Below are 21,288 nucleotides of genomic sequence, written 5' to 3'. Positions count from 1 at the left end.
GTTAGCAACCTCTCTTGACACCATGACAACTGCTGCTGCACAACTGCACTGTTTGCTACTTTTAGCTATATGGCATGTTGCATACAGTACATAGATCAGGGAGCTACTTTGACACAAAGATATGTTCTTTACAGTGACCCACTTTGAGATGGAGAACTCAGCATCTGTTCAGTGTCATCACCCTGTTGCCATGCATTATCACGTTGCCAAGGCTACCAAACAATAAGGCTCGCTGTAAGTGTCTGTATCCATCACGTCTTACAGTGCACAGAAGGCAGAGAGGCATCCTCAGCAGAACTTAAGTCCTGGCAATCCCAGCACCTCAGACCTGGCACAGCTGTGGCCCGGTCTTGGCCCACATGTAGTGTAGAAAGCTCAGCAGTAGCTATATTCTCAGTTGCCCATATAGGGCACTCATCTGGCTCTCATCCGGCCCTCACCTGGACCATATAGGGCCCTCATCTGGCCCGTATAGAGACCTCACCTGGCCCTCATCTGGCCCGTATAGGGCACTCATCTGGCCCTCATCTGGCCCACATAGGGGCCTCATCTGGCCCGTATAGGGCACTCATCTGGCCCTCATCTGGCCCACATAGGGGCCTCATCTGGCCCATATAGGGCACTCATCCGGCCCTCATCTGTCCCATATAGGGCCCTCATCTGGCCTGTATAAGGCCCTCATCTGTCCCATATAGGGCCCTCATCTGGCCTGTATAAGGCCCTCATCTGGCCCATATAGGGCACTCATCTGGCCCTCATCTGGCCCATATAGGGCCACATCTGGCCCTCATCTGGCCCATATAGGGCCCTCATCTGGCCCATATAGGGCCACATCTGGCCCTCATCTGGCCCATATAGGGCCCTCATCTGTCACATATAGGGCCCTCACCTGGCCCATATAGGGCAATCATCTGGCCGACATTTCAGGCACAGGTCAGGCATGATTCCAAAATAAGCTGCCGTATGAGACAAGACTCTGCAGAGAGCATATTAAAGCATTTTTTTAAACTGAATATAAAGTTTTAAGGAGCAATACCTTATTAAAGATATAGTTCACCCAAATTAATTATCATTATCTATTCATGTTTGAGTCAGCATAACCCTGTTTTTTTCTGTGGATTACAGAGGGAGGTAGAAAGTGATGTTTTCTTATTCTGTTGAAACTATGTTGTGGTTGGTGGGCTGGCTGTAACACTGATGGTTGTAACTTTGACTGTCACCCGCACTGGCTGAGGCCTCACCTCCGAAGGCGTCTAAAGAAAGTTCTGGATAAAACACTGACTGATGGTACTTGACCTACTTCCCTCCCTGTGTTGTGCCCACATGTCATGTTGTGCTCTGTGTGGCTGGCTATAACACTGGCGTATAACACACACACACACACACACACACACACACACACTCTCCCTGGCTGGGCCTCACCTCTGCAGGCGTCTGGGTCGGGGCAGAGCCTCTCCTCCTCCAGCTCCTCTGGGCACTGGCCCTCCTCTCCGACCACGGGCAGCCCTGTGTCCAGGTCCAGGCAGGCCCGGTACCGCCGCTGGACCGACACCACCTGGGCACTACCCAGCTGGGACAGTGTGGACAGACGCACTTGAGACACAGGGGCACAAGGAGAACAGGGCGTCCACTCTGACCACTCACTCACAGAGACTGAAAGAGACACACACACACACACACACACACACACACACACACACACACACACACACACACACAGGGAGAGAGAATGGACAGGCAGAGGGTAAATGCATGCCAGAAAGCTGTAATTATCATCATTAGGGTCTAACACTGAGTGTGTAAATCTCTTGGGGGGAGGCCATGTGAGATGTTTAAAACCTCACATACAAACCCCAACAGGCCAATAACACGACTTATCTCCTTATAAATACACTTTTTTTGCACACACTTTGACTGGTTGGGTGCCCAAAGGATGAATAAAATAGCATTTATTTCAAGTGAAATGCTGCATGTGTGCGGAATCTCACCCTCACACTCTCGAGTGTCACACTGCAGCACCCCGTCATGGCACAGACTGGAGAAAGAAAGAAAGAAAGAAAGAAAGAAAGAAAGAAAGAAAGGAAGGAAGTTGCTCAGAGACAGTGAGGTCAGCGAATATGTTACCAAACTGAGTTTGTCCAACTCCTCGGCCACATTTATCAACCTGCAGTGCTGCCTCACCTTTTCCAGAAGCTGTCCATCTCACTCACTCTCTCAAGTCAGCTCAGTCTAATTGTGTTTGCATTTAACAATGCCACTGTCAGAATGACAAATAAGAGAATCAATCTCTTCTCAACCTCTGACTTGTTCTGTGTGCCCCCTCCTTTCTCTTGCTTTCTGTCTATCTATCTATCTATCTCTCTTGATTTCTGTCACCACTTTTCTCTTATGCGGTTTCTTTTTGTTCTGTTCTACTCTTGTTTGTCTGTCTAGTACCTCCAGGATTTTGCAATCTTGGGTTTTCACAAATTCAGGCAGTCAAGCAAAACTGCAATTGCAATTTTCTCTAATTACCCCAATATTCAAAAATAAATCTGCTTTTCTGAATTTCTGCAATATTTACGATTGATTTCATTTAAGTCAAAATCACTGCAATTTTTAAGAATTCTCAACAAATTCAGTCACTTTTGATCACAACAATCACAACAAACCCTTGCAAGATTACAATTTTAAACACAAGATCACAATTTTAATGAATTCCCACAGAGGTCTGTCTCTGTCATTCTCTCTGTCATTCAAATTCAAATAAGCTTTATGACAATTTCAGAAACTGTTCAGTGATCACATACTGAGAAGAGAACACTCATACCAGGTGATCATACTATATACATATACGTATATATATATATATATATATAGATATCTCCCCTCACCAGGTGCTGCAGCCCACGCTGACTAGTGCCCCCTGTAGGAGGGTAACGGTGATGGGTCTCTCGGTTCCCTGATGGATGAGGTGCACACAGCCGCACTGCTCCGGCCGAACACACGTCCCATTCTGCTGCAGCAAGCCCTGAAAACACGCATGTGCACACACACACACACACACGCACACGTACGCACATGCACACGCACACAGACACACAGACACATACACATGCACACACACACGAAAAAAAAACAAAGCTTTTAACACTGTGAGCCAACATTAATCTTTTTCCCACAAAGATTCAACACTTTTTTTGCTGCCTTGCAGGCACTGCTAATTCCTTTGGGCAGTGTACAGTATAACTACAGGGGTATAAATAAAGCTGCTGTCTCCCTCAGAGTATGTGCTTATTTCTCATCTCACTGCTTACAAAGTCACTTCCATTACAGCGTGTGCTTCATCTTTCACCACGTTACCACTACACCTCAAGAGGGGAGAGACAGGACGGCGCAGAGGTGTGAGTGTGTGTGTCTTATACACTCTTATACACATATGTAACACAATGGAGGACTGCAAAAAAGATCCAGAGGTGAAATGTGCTTGCCGATAAACACCTTTGGAGAGTGTTTGCACGAGTGTCAAGTGTTTCTAAAGCCCAGTGACACACAGGCATGGCCAAGCACCAAACAATACCACTACACTGAGGGAGTTGTACAACAGCCCCAAACTATACCACTACACTGAGGGAGTAGTACAACAGCCCCAAACTATACCAAACTATACCACTACACTGAGGGAGTAGTACAACAGCCCCAAACTATACCAAACTATACCACTACACTGAGGGAGTAGTACAACAGCCCCAAACTATACCACTACACTGACCGTGGTTACATGCATTCGAATAACTGGCTTAGTCGGACTGAAATCGAATTATCCGTTTCATGTAAACATCTTTGCTCGATTATGTGCGGTCCGACTACCATCCGATTAACACCCCTGGATAACTCGATCCGATCCGGTTGATAATTCGACTATCGCGGCATGTAACGGTGAATTGGATTAGGAACTGGACTTTGCGTCTTTGCGCATGCTTGAGATCCCGCTGCCCTCCTCCCTCCCTCCCTCCCTCCCTCCCATGTCCTGACCCGGAAGTCGAAAGAGACGATAAGTTGTCTCAACTGTTCATACTAATGACACGTTTATTTATGAATATCCTGCAGACTGTCTCACAAGCTTATTCTTGTTGATTATGAACAAACATAACAGAAGAAGTCCGAAGATATGAGCACCTTTACAACCCTTCCTTAAAAACGTATGAGGACGTTCAAATGACGATACTTATGTTGACGTTGACTGCGACTGTTTGGACAGAATGCGCTAATTCACCGAACAAATACTTTCATATTAATTTCCCACCACTTGTTAGTCATGTCATTCATTCATATCGATGTGAATCAATCAATATTAATACAACTTTAACTGTGATGTGTTTTTGTTTCATTTCACAACGTATTTACTGTATAATCAACGATAGCAGGTGCCCGCTTGTAAACAGTCTACATTTTATTTGCTTAAAACACACAGCAGTACTGTCAAATCAGCTGTTAATCGGCTATTACCTGACCAATACCTTTCAAACTCGGTGATAGTATCCACAACTAATTTGTTCTTCATTCTATCAAATATGATGAAGTGTGGTCCGCCAGTGGCCCGCAATGGTCCGCGACGGCCAAAAGTAAATTATTGCGACATTTCTAACATACAACTCAGAACGAAGAGAACACAGCCAGTAGTAGTCTAATCTAATAAAGAGTTGCCTAATCTATTAGCAAGGTCATGGATTGGTGTCTTAAGACAGGAACTATGAAAAGAAAATTAAATGAGAAAGCCTCTTGACACAGACAAGGAGAGATGGTTCAGCCTCATTGGGCATTATCTCGCCGCGGAGTTGCATTCAAAACAGCGTGTTTTTCTCCCGCTGAGACAGCAAGATGATAACTATATTCTGTGTTGTGTGACGTTGGATAATGACAGCTCCTAATTATAAAAAGTTGACTACTAGGATGGCTGTATTAATGCCAGTGGGCTAGCCTACTGTTGATGGTGAAATACTGCGGTCGGTATGCACATCGTTGTGTTTTGTGATACATTGGCCTGTCTGAGTGTGTGATGGGAGTATGAGGCTGTGAGCGAACTATAGTTTGTAACATAACCAAGTCACGCATGGAGCAGGGTTCCAGATGCTTTGCCTTGCGCATTGTCATATCTATAACTAACCTACTGGTACGTAAAAAAGGAGAGCCCACCCGCGAAAATCATGTGTGCGCTAACAATTGTCTGGCGCCAGGTCTTGGGTAGTTTAGTTAAATGGTCCGCAAATTTTTTTTCATTGGCTAAGTTGTCCTTGGTCTGAAAAAGTTTTGAGAAACACTGCTTTATAGACAATAATGATCATAACTCCCATTGCACTCAAACAACCACACTCAAACGAGGAGATATTGTATCAATTAGCCTATTAAGTATTGTATTATATTGTATTAATTGCACAGAGTTCAACGTTACAGCAACATAACTTTGCTCCGGTCGCTAAATCTGATATATCCGTGTGCATCACCATTCTCGATCTCGCTCTCTCTCTCTCTCTCTCTCTCTGCCACACCCACCCTGTAACCTACGTGTTTATACATTATAGGAGCAAGACCATTATATTAACATTAGATGGGGGACCGGGATGAAAATGTGACCTGGAATCATAGTGCGAAAATAGACCTGTCAGAGAAGGAACACCTGGCGATTCTCTCGCCTTTTATCTTTCACCTTTGAATAATGTAACTTATAAACACGTCGGCCGGCAGAAACAAACAAACAACGCGATGGACAACCCAAGAGGCAACACTCATTTCTGGACCGATGAACAGACGCGATTCATGCTCAATCAACTGTTGTTGCTGTTGGTAGCATAGACATATACAGTATATGTCTATGGTTGGTAGCGGTGAAGAGGTCAAGCGGAAACGGCTGTATCATCACTAGTTGTAATGAAAACAGCGCCACCTATCGTATCGGATATGACATGCTTTCGGCCAATGATTCGATTTATTCACTGCCATGTATATTGGGATAATAGCAGTTGCCCCAAAAGATAGCATAGTCCGACTAAAGCAAGATTCGAATTATACCATCATGTAAACACACTGACTGAGGGAGTAGTACAATAGCACTGGGGGAGGGGGGGCTTCTGGTCTTTTATATGTCACACAATGCACTTCCTTATGAATACCTGGGGACAGCATGGGACACAGAGAGAGAGAGAGAAAGAGAGAGAGAGAGAGAGAAAGTGGTAAAGTCACTGTCTTTCACCCAAAATGTAGACTTAAAAGTCACTGCAAGGGCTGGAAAAACCCAGGGCTCTGAATATAAACACCACATGTAACAGTATTTATCAAGAACGTGTTTGCCTATAAACACCTGGGGACAGGACACACACACACACAAGAACGTGTTTGAATAGACATCAAGAACAAGTTTGATGCACCAGTGAAAAGCACTTGCTTATAAACACCTGGGGATAGCGCAGGACACACACACACACACACACACACACACACCTGCCTATAAAGACCTGGAGACAGCACAGGAGTGTGTCTAATTCCCAGTGATTAAAGGCCACTGTGGCCTGGGCCAGCCCTTGAAGCTGAGCTTTTGAAGATTAGCCTGCACAGACCTGAGGGCAGTAGCAGCCCGGAGTGCACCTCTGTTCCCCGACGCAGGCTTGGGCCTGGGCCTGGGCCTGCAGGACACAGTGCTTCTGGCACGGGTAGCCACACTCAGAGAACTGGAATGGCTCCTCGCAGTCTGTGGGGGTAGACAGGGGCAGTGGGATGCCAGTGAGCTTACAGTGAGATGGCAGTGAGATGATGGTGAGACAGCAAAGAGATTATAGTGAGATGTTACGGGGAGGGACGGGGATTTTAGCTGTGGGGAGAGGAGAAGGGAGAGAAGTGTAAACACACACCAACGTGCAGGCATGCTGGCACGGTGGAGTGCTCGTGCTGGCTCGCACATACAAGTATGCGCACACACACACACACACGCACAGAGAAACACACACACCTTCACATAAACACACACAGATATATTTACCTGAACACAAACACACTATTATACATCTATTCATCCACACACAGATTCACAAGCATATACACACTCTCCATGCACACACACACACAAATCTGTGTGGCACACAAACACACACCCACACAGAGCATTTAGATGGCTCACCCTGGCAGTTTTCGGGTTGGCAGACCCTGCTGTCTGTCTCCAGCTCTGAGCATTGCTGCCCCCTGCTGGCAGGAGAGAGAGGTGCACGGTGGCGCTGCTGCCACTGAGACACACAGGAGCAGTCTGACCACTCACTCCACTCCGACATCGGACACTCTGCACGCACGCGCCATAAACACACACACACACAGGGAGAGAGAGAGGGAGAGAGAGAGGGAGAGAGAGAGAGAGAGAGAGACAGAGAGAGAGAGAGTGGTCATGGTGCAAAATCACTGTCTTTCGCTTAAAAGTCACAGTGAAGGCTGATAAAACACTTCGCTCTGAATAGAAACACCACATGAAACAGTATTAATCAAGTACGTGTTTGAATAAATATCAAGAACAAGTTTGCTGAAATAGTTCTAGCTTGTTCTTAAATGAACAAACTTTGGCCTTTCATTTTCTAAAGACTACATTTCAAAAGTGTATAAATAGTAAAGCTGGTTTTATTTGAATGTACTCCCTCCAGACGTAGGTACCTGCACATGGCCTGGAGTAGCACAGCTGGGTCTCCTGTGTGTCCCTGTGTGTCTCTATGTCAGGGGGACAGGCGTTTTCTCCCTCCTCCTCACACACACACCTCCGACGGCGCAACACCACGCCCGCCCCACAGCTGCGAGAGCACGCCGACCATGGTGACCAGGGACAAAGGTCGTCTGAGGACAGGGAAATGATACTCAAATGATTCACTCACCAGATTCATTCATCGACTCATTAATTAATTGATCCTTTCATTCATTCATTCATTCTGGCATTTATTCATCCACTGATTCAGGCTCCACTCATTCAACTTACATTCAAAAATCTGTCATCCATCCTTCCATATAGAATAGAATAATGTAGAATAATATAGTGGACTCAAAACAACACTTTACATCCCTGAGACGACCCTATAGAAGTCTCCTGTATGGCAGCAGAGGCAGGGTGTGTGTGTGTGTACCGAGGTAGGGTATGTGTATGTACCGAGGCAGGGAGTGTGTGTTCCGTGTGTTCCGTGTGTATTTGTGTGTGTGTGTACTGAGGCAGGGTATGTGTGTGTACTGAGGCAGGGTGTGTGTTTTCTGAGGTAGGGTGTGTGTGTGTGTGTACCGAGGCAGGGTGTGTGTATACTGAGGCAGAGTGTGTGTGTGTGTGTGTGTGTGTACTGAGGCAGGGTATATGTGTGTGTACCAAGGCAGGGTTTGGCCTGGCATTCCTGGGCATCCCTTTCCAGGCCAGAGCAGTCCGATCCATTATTCCGGGGCGGAGGGTTGATGCACGCTCGGCTCCGGACCTGCGTGCCGTGTCCACACGTGACGGGACAGGCTGACCACATGGACCACGGGGTCCAGCCTCCGTCCACTGGTGTCAGGACACGCCACATGACACACACAGCAAGAGAGAGTACGTCACATGACACACACAGCAAGAGAGAATACGTCACATGACACACACAGCAAGAGAGAGTACGTCACATGACACACACAGCAAGAGAGAGTACGTCACATGACACACACAGCAAGAGAGAGTACGTCACAGGACACACACAGCAAGAGAGAGTACGTCACATGACACACACAGCGAGAGAGAGTACGTCAACATGAGTTCATGTTCATGACCAGGGGCGGCTCGTCCATAAGGCCGATTGGGGCGACGCACTGCCTAGGGGAAAAGGGAAAAAAAAAAAAAAAAAAAACTCCTTATGTATAAACGCAATATCCCTGTAAGTCGCGTAAATGACACGTACATTTAAATGTAATTTTTTTTTTCTGTCGGATTCTACCACTAGACCGTCTGATCTGTCTCTGTATGTCATTGTCGAATCAGGTAACAGTCGTTCAGTCAGCCTAAAGTCGTGCTTCAAATGGCCCCACCCCTTCTGGGGCGATTTGGGGCGAAATGAAAATCGCCCCAGACCTCTCCCATTGACTCCCATGTTAAATCCATTTTTTTCACAAAACAGAGCTCTCAATGCATTCTCTATGGCTTCCGGGAGGGCTCGCCCCTCCTGGTCTTGTCATAAGTAGTGGACGCATGGACGGATTAAGAAACCACGGGCCCCTGGGCCTGGACATGTTGAAGGCCCCCCCTCCCTCCGCGAAAAAAAAATGTGTGCGCCCGCAAAACACGCACGCACACGCACACACAAACACAAACACAACCAATGTGTTGGATTTTACGGTTGAATTAGATACTTTGGCTATTGTATTGGGAAAGTAAACAGGTCAAAGTTTACTCTGTAACATCCATCTTCGGTGAGGTGTGCACTGCCCTGCTATTGTTTCTGACATTACATGTGACAGAGCAACAGCCGAGTGATTCTTTTCCAAATTGAAACTGATTAAGACCTACCTGAGGGGCAGCATGGGGCAGGAGAGGCTGAATGGGCTGGCTATCCTGTCCATTGAAAAATCAAATCATGCATCACCACTTTTATGTTTGAAAGGCATCGTTCGGCAGGTGTAGACTACTGTGCCTGCTTGTAGGTCTTGACTTTCAGATTCTGCGCCTAAACTAGCTATATCATATCGTCTCATCACATGATCAAATAGAGACTTGACATTGGACAACAAGATACATATTACCCAGCAATCATCATTGCATATCTGTATATGACAAAAATAACAAAGAAAATAAGAAATGATTCATTTAATTGAATCGGTTTTTTAATAGTTTCTATAGTGTATGTACGATAAGCATATCATTTTGTTATAGATTGCTACTGACGATTTCCCCCTAAAAATGATGAACACCATGACAGAGACAGGTTTGCTATTTTGAGGGCATATATAGCATAAGGTATCTCTGGTAGTCCCAAAAAAGTCATGCTTGATCACTGTCGCATTAAACTAGCTTTTTCTAACACAGCACAGGTACACTCAATTAAAGCCATTAGCAAATGAATAAAATACACCTTTTTCAACCACAAATAAGAGATACATAACAGCGACTTCACACAGAGGCTCTGGCCTAGGGGCCCCCTGAGCTCATGGGCCCGGTAGGCCCGTTCGTTAATCCATCCCTGAGTGGACGTAAAAGCCTATACGAACGTCATACAGCTTCGACGGAGGCATATTCTGTCAAGATGGCTGCCCTGTCCAGTGCAATAACTCGATTCGCTCTTTGACAGAAACTCCTTTTTAATTAAGGTGACCAGACGTCCCCGGTTTCAGGGGACAGTCCCCGTTTTTGGTGGCCTGTCCCCGGCTGGAGCTGTCCCCGGAAATGTCCCCGGTTTTCACTGTGACCAACAACAGACCCGGGATACAAATTAAAAAAAGAAAGAAAGAAATGTTTAGTTGCGTAGCCTACACGCCTCAGGCTCAAGCAAGCCAGCCAGCAGCCAGGGGGACAAGCTCTGGCTGAGAGCTCAAAGATGTTCTAGAATGCCCGTCTTTGCAGTATTTTGATTGGTGGAATATGCACCGCGGTAGAATCTTTGCCCTTAGCTTCTACTTTTTTTATTCAGAGAGAGATCGCGTCCATTCATTCATTCATTCATTCATTCATTCATTCAGCCAGCTGGCTCTGGCAAATCACAGCTCTACTTGCTAACTAACTTTGTTAACTTTGTAACATTAGCAGTGATACTAACTACAGTACTATGACATTCCAAAAACATGTGTTCTTGTTGTGGTCTCTTACAAGACACTAATGAAATGTCTTTTTCCCACATTAACTTCACATATTCTTTATCAACAAATATGTCAACTGGTAGTGTGTCACAGAACTTGTTATTTTTTAGATTATTCAGATCTCCCTCCCTCACCTTGACATTGCTTGGATTTAATTACATTTTTTACTGAAATTGTATTTTGAATCTTTTTGTTTGTTTGTTTCTTAAATCACTTTTGGTATAGTAATACCTAAAAAACAATTCCAAAGATCCTGGAGTCTATGGGCCTGATCTGTATGTTCATAGTTCCAGCTGACTTTCACACAGAATATAGGAATACAATGCATTCAGTTGCCTCAATGGCCTTAACATTTTCTATGCTGGAAAAACCTACACCTGTCACCCATCCGTGCAGACTAGTCACTTATCAGCCAAACACAGAGGTTAGGCCTACTGGGAAACTTGTGCATGACGTCAACAAAGTTCTTATCACTGATATTGGTTCTTATTATCTGGCAAAAGGTTGTTACCTTTACTACTCTTCATTTCAGCCACTTTGTGATTAGTTTTAAGAAGAAAACTCTTTGTTTGACATTCCCCTTGCGATTTACAAGAACAAGGGTAAGATAAACTGCTTTTATGAATAAGGGCCCAGTCAGTGTCCCCGTTTTTCGATTACAAAAACAAAAACATGACATGTTTTTGAGGTGTTAACGTGTCTGAACTGAAAATGTCCCCGGATTTTGTCTCAGAAATCTGGTCACCTTATTTTTAATACTAATGAAGATAAATTGACAACAAAACAATTAGGACTTCCTAGACCAAATGTATCCATTCAACAGGTTTCTACAAAGGGAGGGAAATCCTACACCCAAGAATTGGAACGAAAGAAAATCGCGTGGCTAATGCGGTCTGTATTTCATATACCACTGTCACTTTTCATAGGTTTTACAGTGTGTTTCACAGTTCGCTTCTTGCACTAACACTGAATAATTTTTTATGTGATGACTTATTTTGCTTTTGTAAGCCAATACTTTCAAGATCAGTCAATAAATATTGTTGTTTTTGACTTATGTTACCCCTTCTTTATGATGTTACTGGACATATCATGTGTCCTGTTAAGCTATGTTACATCATACAACATTTGAGACACGTGGATAATGAAAAAGTGGGATAATTTAATGTGGAGCCACATCATGTTTGCTTATGAAGGCTCCTGGATGCAACTTTCTTCTATAGCTTTCCACCTGTAACTTGCTACTCTAGCTATGTAGCAAGAGGGGACATATTACTGTTGTGTGCTGCCAATAGTGGACAAAAAGGTATTGCTGTATGAGTTAATCAGCTAACTTAATGTACTTACTGAATGGGTCGCCTTAATCATTATAAAAAAAATTGCCCCCCGAGAATTTTTTCAGGAGCCGCCACTGTTCATGACGCAGCAGAAGACATACATCGTAGCAAGTACATAACCAGTCACCTTTATTCATAAAGCACCAGGAGTGAACTTAAAGTGCAGTGTGAGACTAAGAACACAGAAAACATTACCAAGTAAAAGACTATAAATGAGTCTAAAAGGCAACACATATTACTGGTAGGTGTTCCTCAACAGTGCTGTTACATACGTTACAGTCTCAGCTCTGAAAACTTGAACACTTGAAAAGGTTTAAAGAGTTTGGGAACTCTTGGTGTATCTATGACATTTCAAATGTGTGATAGTGTGAACAGTAGTTGACACTTAAGTATTCGAATATCTTCAGCAGAGGAAGTAAACAAAAAAAAAGCTGTTTGTTTGAAGCACTGAGATCTTTTCTCCTGCACACATTGCATTTGGGCTGAAAGTGATATGGCTTTACTCCCTCAGCTTATCAGTGGCCTCCAGAGTTTACTGTAGGGAGCACGAGCATCTTTGCTTTTCCTCTAAAAACATCAGGCTGCATTAGGTCTGCCCGTCACACTGACTTACCCCTGCAGTCAATGTCTTGGCAGTAATCCCCCTCTGGAGTGCAGGTGCTGTCAATAGAAAAGGATTGTGGGGGTACAGTCGTTAGGTGTGGAAGAAACATGGCCTCTCTGTATCCCAGTCCCCCGCTCTAATAAAGAACCTCCTATATCACCATGGTTGCACCTCACCATTGTTTACATTCCCCCTGTAACCATGTGTCTCCCACTGACAGCTGCCGGTCGTCATGGAAACAGAGGGGCGGGCAGGGTCCCGGGTCACATGGCTTGTGCTGCACTTCCTCAAACTGACAGCCAGCGTCAGGGGTCTCAGGAATGAAGGATCTGATTGGTTAAGGACAATAATGACATCACAAAGTCATTTGAGCCTTGGATGTTGGTTATGATTTCTCAAAATCAGAAAGATGAAATCTCAGGTAATGAACTATGTGCCAGCAACAACAGTGGTCAATATGCCAGAAAACAGTGGTATTGTTGGATAACATTGCTACATTTACATTGTACAAACATAACTATTTAGCTCTTTGGACTAAATTGATCCACTTTAGTTAAACTGGGCTTTTGGAGGTTAATAAACAACAAAGAAGAAACGTATGTCTTTAGTTTGAAATGAGTACACCTGAAGTTCACCTGATCCCTAGCTCACCTGAAGCGTGTCCTCTGTCCTCCAGACCCACAGGTGGTGCTGCAGGAGGCCCAGTTGGACCAGGAGCTCCAGGAGCAGCTGGGCTCGGCGATGCAGCTGTTGTTGGTGCAGGAGAGCACGGCGTCTGCGCAGCTGCAGTTGTTGCAGTCGACCTGGTGTGTGCTGCCCGCCGCCCAGCTCTGGCCCAGAGAGTCCACACAGTCACACTGCCACAGCTTCACACACACGCCGTCCTGCTGCAGCTGACCTGTGCATACATATACACACACGTGTGTGTGAGCACAGATACAACCCCTCTGAAGGCATACTGGCATGCACACACACAACTACACACACACGTAAGCAAACACACACAAAAGCAAGCACACACACGCACACGCACAGGCACAAACACACACACACACACACACGAAGATACATGCACACATACTGTATAGGTACAAAGACACAGACATGCACAACCAGATCCCATACTAGAGACACAAAAAAAGATATACGAGAGACATTATGGGACTAAGAAATACATTCTTTATATAAACCCAGTCATTTTTTCCCTTTCTCTCTATCTCCCTCTTTGCCTCTCTCACAAACTTCTAATTCTCTCTCACCCTCTTCCTCCCCCCCCTCTCTTTCTCCTCTCCATTTCACTCTCCAACCCCTCCCCCCCCCACGTGTTCCTCACCTCGCGGGCAGCGGCAGCCTGGTTGGCACTCTGTGTTTCCCTGGCACTGGATGCCCTGCTGTAGATCTGAGCAGCGCTGCGGGCACTCGTTGGCGCAGGCCACAAACTCCTGGCCTGGCGGGCAGCCACGCTCGTCTGCAGGACGGAACCGCAGAACAACATATCAAACAACAGAGAGAGCCGCTCACTCACAAAGAGCAGACCAGGCAGAGACCGTCACAGAGCGCAGACCAGGCAGAGAGGCAGCCTTTGGAGTCCACTTCAAGGGCCTCCCACTGAACACAAGCAGACACAAACTGGGTCTCTACACTGGCATTCAGTTATTCACAAAGCTCTTTCATTCAAACTGCAGTTCATGTAAGGAGTACAAGTTACATTAGACTTGTGTGATCTTTGGGGAAGGACCTCGTGAGTTTAGTTAGCGAGTTTAGTTTAGTGTTTAGTATTGTGTTCTGTACTACTTGGGCATAGGTAGACTCTCTCTAAGTCAGTGCTATCATCACATTCCTTACGTAAAGCGGATGAGGCTTTCAAGATTCACAACAAAATGTATAAAATTGAGGTCACACACAAACGCGCTGAGAGTCACAGTGTATCTCACCACAGGGTTTGGTGTTGCAGGGCTTCACCTGGTTCTTCTCGCCCTCACACTTGCGTCCCCCGTTTTTGGGAGGGGGACTGGAGCAGGAGCGGGTCCTCATGGAGCGCCCCCCTCCACAGCGCTTATCACAGCGGGACCACGGGCTCCAGCGAGACCAGCCCCCATCCACTGCAGGGGGAACACACACACACACACACTTTACTTCAATGGGGCATTAAGTAACTATGTCGAAAATATAAATACTTCCTATAATATATATATATATATATATAATACATTTATAGATTTAGACCTAGATTTGACAGCTCCAATATGATGTCAGTTTAGAATTGCTTTACTGAAGCAAATCAAAAGTAATGAAGAGCATCACTATGCCTTCCAATATGATCAGTTTATCATTACGCACTCCAATATGATCAGTTTATCAATATGCACTCCAATATGATCAGTTTATCAATATGCACTCCAATATGATCAGTTTATCAATACGCACTCCAATATGATCAGTTTATCACTATGCACCAAAAGTTTTAAATCCTCAGTCTGTCCATAGTAATCTTGTGACATTGACACTGATCAGGTTTATCAGAATCTCAGTGGCAATGTGATTTTAACATTTTGACTTCCCCTCTGCCTACTTCTTCATTCACCAACTGGGCCCCGCCCAGTATCCCAGCATGCTTTTCACTCACCGCGGCAGGCGCGGATGTTGCAGAAGCGAGCGTCAGTGTTGCCCCCAAGGATGTCCGCGCACCAGGTGCCATTTGTCCCCGGGGGCATGAAGGTGCGAAGGCGCTGCTGTTGCCCCACCCCACAAGAGCGAGAACAGGGCGTCCATTCCTCCCACTCTGTCCAGGAGCAGTTCCTCCTCTCACACTCTTCCCCAACACACATCTCCACACCTATAAACACACACACACACACACACATATACACGCACACATACACACACACACACAGACACACAGACACACACTGGTAACTCATATGCAATAGTATCTGGGTGAAACAGACAAAGAAGTTTTTTGCAGCTTTTTTATAGTATTATACATTTGTAAGGAATTAATTCATGAGTACAGGAGTGCATGAACACATGAATAAAAAGAGCTCCCGAAGATGTTGTTTTCAGCACAAATGTTGCACTGACCCTGAAATATATATTTTTTACACCAAAATGTTTTAACAGTTGCTATAGACTGGAGCCGGTAAGCTGTGGAATGGAAGCCGGTAAGCTGGCAAACACCAGAACTGGTAACCTGGGCATTGGGGCAGGTTACAGAACCGGAGACATTGGTAAGAGAACCTGGGCATTGGGGCAGGTTACAGGCCCTCTGCTGTTGGGTCTCTCCAGAACACGGAGCCGTCTCACACTCCCTGTGGCGGAACTTCAGAACTGGCGCGCGGGCGTCTGTGCAGGTCTTAGAACACGGAGTCCAGGATGACCACTTAGAGAAGCCAGCATCCTCGTCTGCAAAGACGGAACAAGAAGGAACCTTCAGAAGAACCATAATCATCTGTAGAAGAACTGTCTACCAACAAATCTTAATGTACAGCACAACTCTGAAATTCGCAGACAGAGCTTTCAGCAGGCTGATTATCAGGCCCATCCAACTTCCTTACAGCGCTGAGATAAGAGACATAGTCATGATTTTCCTCCCAGTGCTGAGATGAAAATAACAGCCCTACTTAATGTTTGAATAAATAAACCATATCTAGAGGATGGAGACATCTCACCAGGCAGCTGAGGTTCCACTGTAGGTATGGTCACCACTGCAGAGGGGAAAAAGAGCAAGAGACAGCGTAAACATGTGGAAATGGCAAAGAGATACAGAAAACTGTCAGTGTACGTCACACATATCCCAACTTTAAGTGTATGTTAAATATCACAACTTTAAGTGTATGTTAAACATCACAACTTTAAGTGTATGTTAAACATCACAACTTTAAGTGTATGTTAAATATCATAACTTTAAGTGTATGTTTAATATCACAACTTTAAGTATGTCACATATCACAATTTTAAGTGTATGTTAAATATCACAACTTTAAGTATAGGTCACATATCACAAGGACATGAAAACAGAGAACAACTTTTGCTTCAGTTTGACTGAAATGACTGTTTGACATCCAAATGTATGTATGTTTTACTTGAACTAACCACGGACAAACCAAGGACACGATCCAGGGAGTTGCTCTTTTAAGAAGATTAAGACAGCAGGAGGCATATTTTGGGATAAAGATGAGACAGAGAGAAAGAGGGGGGTAAATTACATCCCCAAAACTTTACAGGACAAACATTTAAGCCGTTAGGAGATTAAGATGGCATGCCTCATGCTGGAGGGCTGGAGCTTGGAGAGAGTCTGACATAAGTCTGACGTGTTCACAAGCCTTACAGGAGAGCAAGTCTGTGTTTAGTATCATTTAGCTTCAACATTTGACCACGCTTAGGAGGCAGATGTGTTCAGACGTCAGATAAATGTATGACTCCTCATCCCAGTGGGCCCTAGTGCTGCTCCTATCAGCCACGGGGAATATTCTCTTATCCTTTAAAACCTCACCTCCTGATCAAACATATACGTTAGAATATTTGAATCAGGAGAGTTCAGGCATTAATCAAGAAAGTTTCTCTACTTGTTACTGATATTAATTAAGGCTAGGGTTGGGCAACATCAGATAAATGTCACGATCATTTCTCAGATTTACCTTGGTGAAAATAAATCCACAATAATTTTATTTTTCTCGGCAAGATTTAAAATGGGCCATATCACTTTCATTTTCAAATCAAGGGCATATCATTCTTATTTTCAAATCAAGGCCATATCCTTTTGGCGTGTGATAGTGATTTATCCTAGTGTGATAGGGTGAGGCCCTATAGGCCCCTTTAGATGGGGAAACTCTGCTTCAGTCTGAAGGGCTGGGTAAAGTGTGCTGGAATCTCATGAGGGGCCCTTACCGGGACAGTCTGGGGCCTGGCAGTAGGTGGTCTCCTCTAGCGCCCCCTGGCAGTCACGCCCGCCATGTGCAGGGGTGGGGTTGGAGCAGCTGCGGATTCGCGTCTTCAGCCCCAGACCCCCACAGGTGAGCGAACAGGATGACCAGGACGACCAGGGGGACAGGCCTCCATCTTGCGGACAAGGGACAAACAAGCAGTTCCACAGGCCATGCTCACAGGAGCTGAGGGGGAGGAAGGCACATAAATAATCACGCTCTCACACAAACACACACACACACAGGCACACGCACAAACACACACACACCACGTCTGGGTCTGAGGGGCGTGGCTCTTACCAGTTACTGCACTCATACAGCAGGGCTTCTCCAGACATCAGCTCTGCCCCCTCTGTGATGTTCTGAAGGTCAGGGGTCATCTCCGGGGTAACTGACACATTCTGTAATGAGGCCAGTAGTTCCTTGTCCACCAGACATGGGCATTCCTACACACAGACAGGACATGGAAATAGCCAATCACTACTACTACTACTACTACAACACCACTTCCACAGTATTAATTATAATAATACCAATAATACTAATCATCACTGATCAATCAGGATAATCTAGAATGAGTTGGTTTAAGGGTGCGTTAGGATGACCTCTGACCTGTACACATGCTCCATGGTGTTGGTAGGTGTTGGGGGGGCAGTGGCACCCCTCCTCGCACCCCTCTGAGAAACAGCCCTCACGCCCACTGACCTGGGCACAGTTGAAGGGGCAGCCCCCTCCTCGCTCACACTCATGGTACAGTCGACCCGGAGGGCACCCCACTTCTGAGACACACACACATGTTTGTTATGTGTATGTGGAGGTGTGTGTGTGTGTGTGTGTGTGTGTGTGTGTGTGTGTGTGTCTGTGTCTGTGTGTGTCTGTGTGTGTGTGGTTTCATTGCAACGCGGTACAAAAAAGACTTTCTACACTTACGTTTTTGTTGCTTGTGCATTTGTGTGTGTGTGTGTGTGTGTGTGTGTGTGTGTGTGTGTGTGTGTGTGTGTGTGTACAATCCAGGGGGCACAAGTAACAACCATTTCCCAAACAAATCAGCTCTGACCAAATCATCTTTGGGTCTTTGTGTACCACAGCTACTGGCCCTGATGCTGAGACCATCCTAAACTACCTTCCCTGGTTCCCCCTCCAGCCTTTTAGACCACTCTCTCATCAGGAGAGGATGGGACATATTTCAAAGTGTGCTTTTCACTGAGGCGACAGCCCCAAAAATAGCCTGACTTGAATTTCACAGTGAAATCTCTGCTGAAAAATGAGCGTGGCGTCTGAGTAAGTGGCCGCCGTATTTCACTTTTAAATGAGGACACTGCGTCGCCCGCTCTGTGTGTTAAGCCTAACTGTGCGAACGGCTGCACGCGACCTTCACAAAACGAGAGGGAGGTGTAGCCAGAGCCTGGGCAGAGTTCCAGACAGGATGAGTCACCTAGCATATGCTAATGCCAGCTAACCCTAACCCTAACCCAGACAGGATGAGTCACCTAGCGTATGCTAATGCCAGCCAGGAGACACAAAGAGTCCACACACCCGTCAAACATCTCAACAACACAAGAGGCCTCTGGGCCTGCTCTATGCTGTCCTCACTTCAAAGGGAGTTAACAAATTCACTGAAAGTCTACTCTGATCAGTACAATAACAGCAGTCTTCAGTGTGTGCTGTAATGTTTTCTAATTTCGTTCAGATTTGAATTTAATGAAGTCATCTGATCCAGGGTATCACATGATGTTATTTTATTAATTCACGAAAAGAAGTTATCTAATACCCGAACTGTTTAAGCATCTCATGAATTATATGACATTATGTTCATATGCTTATATTAACTGTATAGTCTGCCTTTTATAATTAAACCAGAAAAAAACTACAATGAAACTGGTTGTGGTTCTTTGTGGGAGCATGTGAGCAACATCCTCTGACTCATGTGCGTGAAGTTGTTCTGTGACTTACCCAAGCACACCTGTGTGTGAAGTTGCCCTGTGACTTACCCAAGCACACCTGTGTGTGAAGTTGCCCTGTGACTTACCCAAGCACACCTGTGTGTGAAGTTGCCCTGTGACTTACCCAAGCACACCTGTGTGTGAAGTTGCCCTGTGACTTACCCAAGCACACCTGGGTGTTGCAGGTCTTGCTCTGGCGCTTTAGGCCGGTACAGGGGGGTGTTTGGCAGGACCGGGTGCGAGACTGCTCCCCTCCCCCGCAGCTGACTGTGCACTGGGACCAGGACGACCAATCATACCACGGAGCAGAGTCTACAGACGACACACAGAAGAGAGTCACACCTCTGCATGTGAGTGTGTGGGTGTGTGTGCGCGTGTGTGTGTGTGTGTGTGTGTGCGTGTTGACGTGCCTGTGCACGGGTGTGCGTTGCACTCCCTCTGCTGTTCTCCCGCTCCCACACACTCTCTTCCGCTGCCCTGGTGGGCGGGGTTATCACACTGTCTCCAGCGCAGCCTGACTCCGCCTCCACAGGGGACGGAACATTCAAACCAGCCACCCCATTGGCTCCACGCCCCGTCGACATGGCAACCTGGAACTGATTGACAGTGAAGAACTCCAGCGTCACAGGAGCTGTTTTGGACAAAACCAACAAAACAAAGGTAAGGAACTGAGATTATGACTGTTCATTTCGAGTGTTTGACAAACATGTAGGTAACATTGACATGTCTAATGCTGAAGGGATGGAAGTACCAGTTGTTACAGTCACTGATGAGGGTGTCTCCCGGATTTGCATACTGCCAATCTGATTGGCCCGGCCACACCCAGGAGGCGTTCCCAGAATCCAGCCCATCTGACAAAGGAAGAGGACAGGGAGGACAAAGGAACACAGACAGGACTGGGTGGGTGTGGTGCTCAAAAAGACGCAGTGAAAACCTCTAGAGCTGAAGTACTTTGGTGGAGTTAAAGGTGAAAACGACGAGTCCAAAACAGATGGATTCAAGTGATACAAGTCAGAACACAACAGTAAAACAAAGCGACAGCTGGAACCACAGGGACAACTGCTGGCTTTGGCATGAGGCTGCACATACTCCATACGCTTGTGTCCTCACCTGTGGTTCTGTTGTGGAACTTGCAGCGGCAGAGTTCACGCTCCACACACACGCCGTCCTGCAGAACCTGGCCGCCTGGGCAACCACAGTTCGGACTGCAGTCTGGGGTGTCAATGCATTCTGTGTCGCCATGGAGATCCGAGCATGAACGAGGACAGGGCTTCCCACAAGGCCAGTGTTCCTGACCCCCCCGACAGTCTACACAGACAGACAGACAGGCAATGAACAGAGGGACATATAAAATAGAAAACATTTATTAAATACAAAAAAATACACCTTTAATTTGATATAATTTAATCGCTTTTATTGGCATTATAGCTGAAGAACATTAGCTAAAAGAGGTGGGAGAAAAAATCGATACAGTGTAGTATTGTTATATTTTTCATCAGGGCTAGATATCACAATATTGATTTATTTAATATTATGTTTTACATTTTATTTTGGTACATACGTCTACTATGATAACACTGCTTCTAAAGTCCACAAGATGGTCTTGTTATTTCTCGTGTCACAGTGGATATGGTGAAGGAAGTAAGAGTTTACCACACCAAGATGACTGCAGATACTCCCAG

The 21,288-nt window shown here is 45.7% G+C and overlaps 1 protein-coding gene across 1 annotated transcript in view; it reads right to left on the bottom strand.

Annotated features, from left to right (window-relative positions):
* sspo (SCO-spondin) overlaps window positions 1-21,288 on the bottom strand; it is a 98,440-nt gene that overhangs the window by 22,232 nt on the left and 54,920 nt on the right. The window contains exons 74-95 of the mRNA XM_042710239.1: window positions 20,717-20,914; window positions 20,358-20,457; window positions 20,106-20,237; window positions 19,769-19,869; window positions 18,276-18,442; window positions 17,964-18,109; window positions 17,629-17,849; window positions 16,410-16,445; window positions 15,979-16,143; window positions 15,368-15,577; window positions 14,676-14,843; window positions 14,075-14,209; window positions 13,393-13,639; window positions 12,918-13,070; window positions 12,751-12,797; window positions 8,360-8,530; window positions 7,669-7,845; window positions 7,151-7,306; window positions 6,594-6,724; window positions 2,874-3,010; window positions 1,989-2,035; window positions 1,423-1,653 (exon numbers count right to left, since the gene is read on the bottom strand). Of these exons, the coding sequence (XP_042566173.1) occupies window positions 1,423-1,653; window positions 1,989-2,035; window positions 2,874-3,010; window positions 6,594-6,724; window positions 7,151-7,306; window positions 7,669-7,845; window positions 8,360-8,530; window positions 12,751-12,797; window positions 12,918-13,070; window positions 13,393-13,639; window positions 14,075-14,209; window positions 14,676-14,843; window positions 15,368-15,577; window positions 15,979-16,143; window positions 16,410-16,445; window positions 17,629-17,849; window positions 17,964-18,109; window positions 18,276-18,442; window positions 19,769-19,869; window positions 20,106-20,237; window positions 20,358-20,457; window positions 20,717-20,914 (3,276 nt within the window). The remainder of the gene's footprint in view (window positions 1-1,422; window positions 1,654-1,988; window positions 2,036-2,873; window positions 3,011-6,593; window positions 6,725-7,150; window positions 7,307-7,668; window positions 7,846-8,359; window positions 8,531-12,750; window positions 12,798-12,917; window positions 13,071-13,392; window positions 13,640-14,074; window positions 14,210-14,675; window positions 14,844-15,367; window positions 15,578-15,978; window positions 16,144-16,409; window positions 16,446-17,628; window positions 17,850-17,963; window positions 18,110-18,275; window positions 18,443-19,768; window positions 19,870-20,105; window positions 20,238-20,357; window positions 20,458-20,716; window positions 20,915-21,288) is intronic.

Source organism: Clupea harengus, chromosome 17, assembly GCF_900700415.2.
Source record: "Clupea harengus chromosome 17, Ch_v2.0.2, whole genome shotgun sequence".
Classification (NCBI taxonomy): domain Eukaryota; kingdom Metazoa; phylum Chordata; class Actinopteri; order Clupeiformes; family Clupeidae; genus Clupea; species Clupea harengus.
This window is presented reverse-complemented; position numbering and strand designations above follow the sequence as displayed.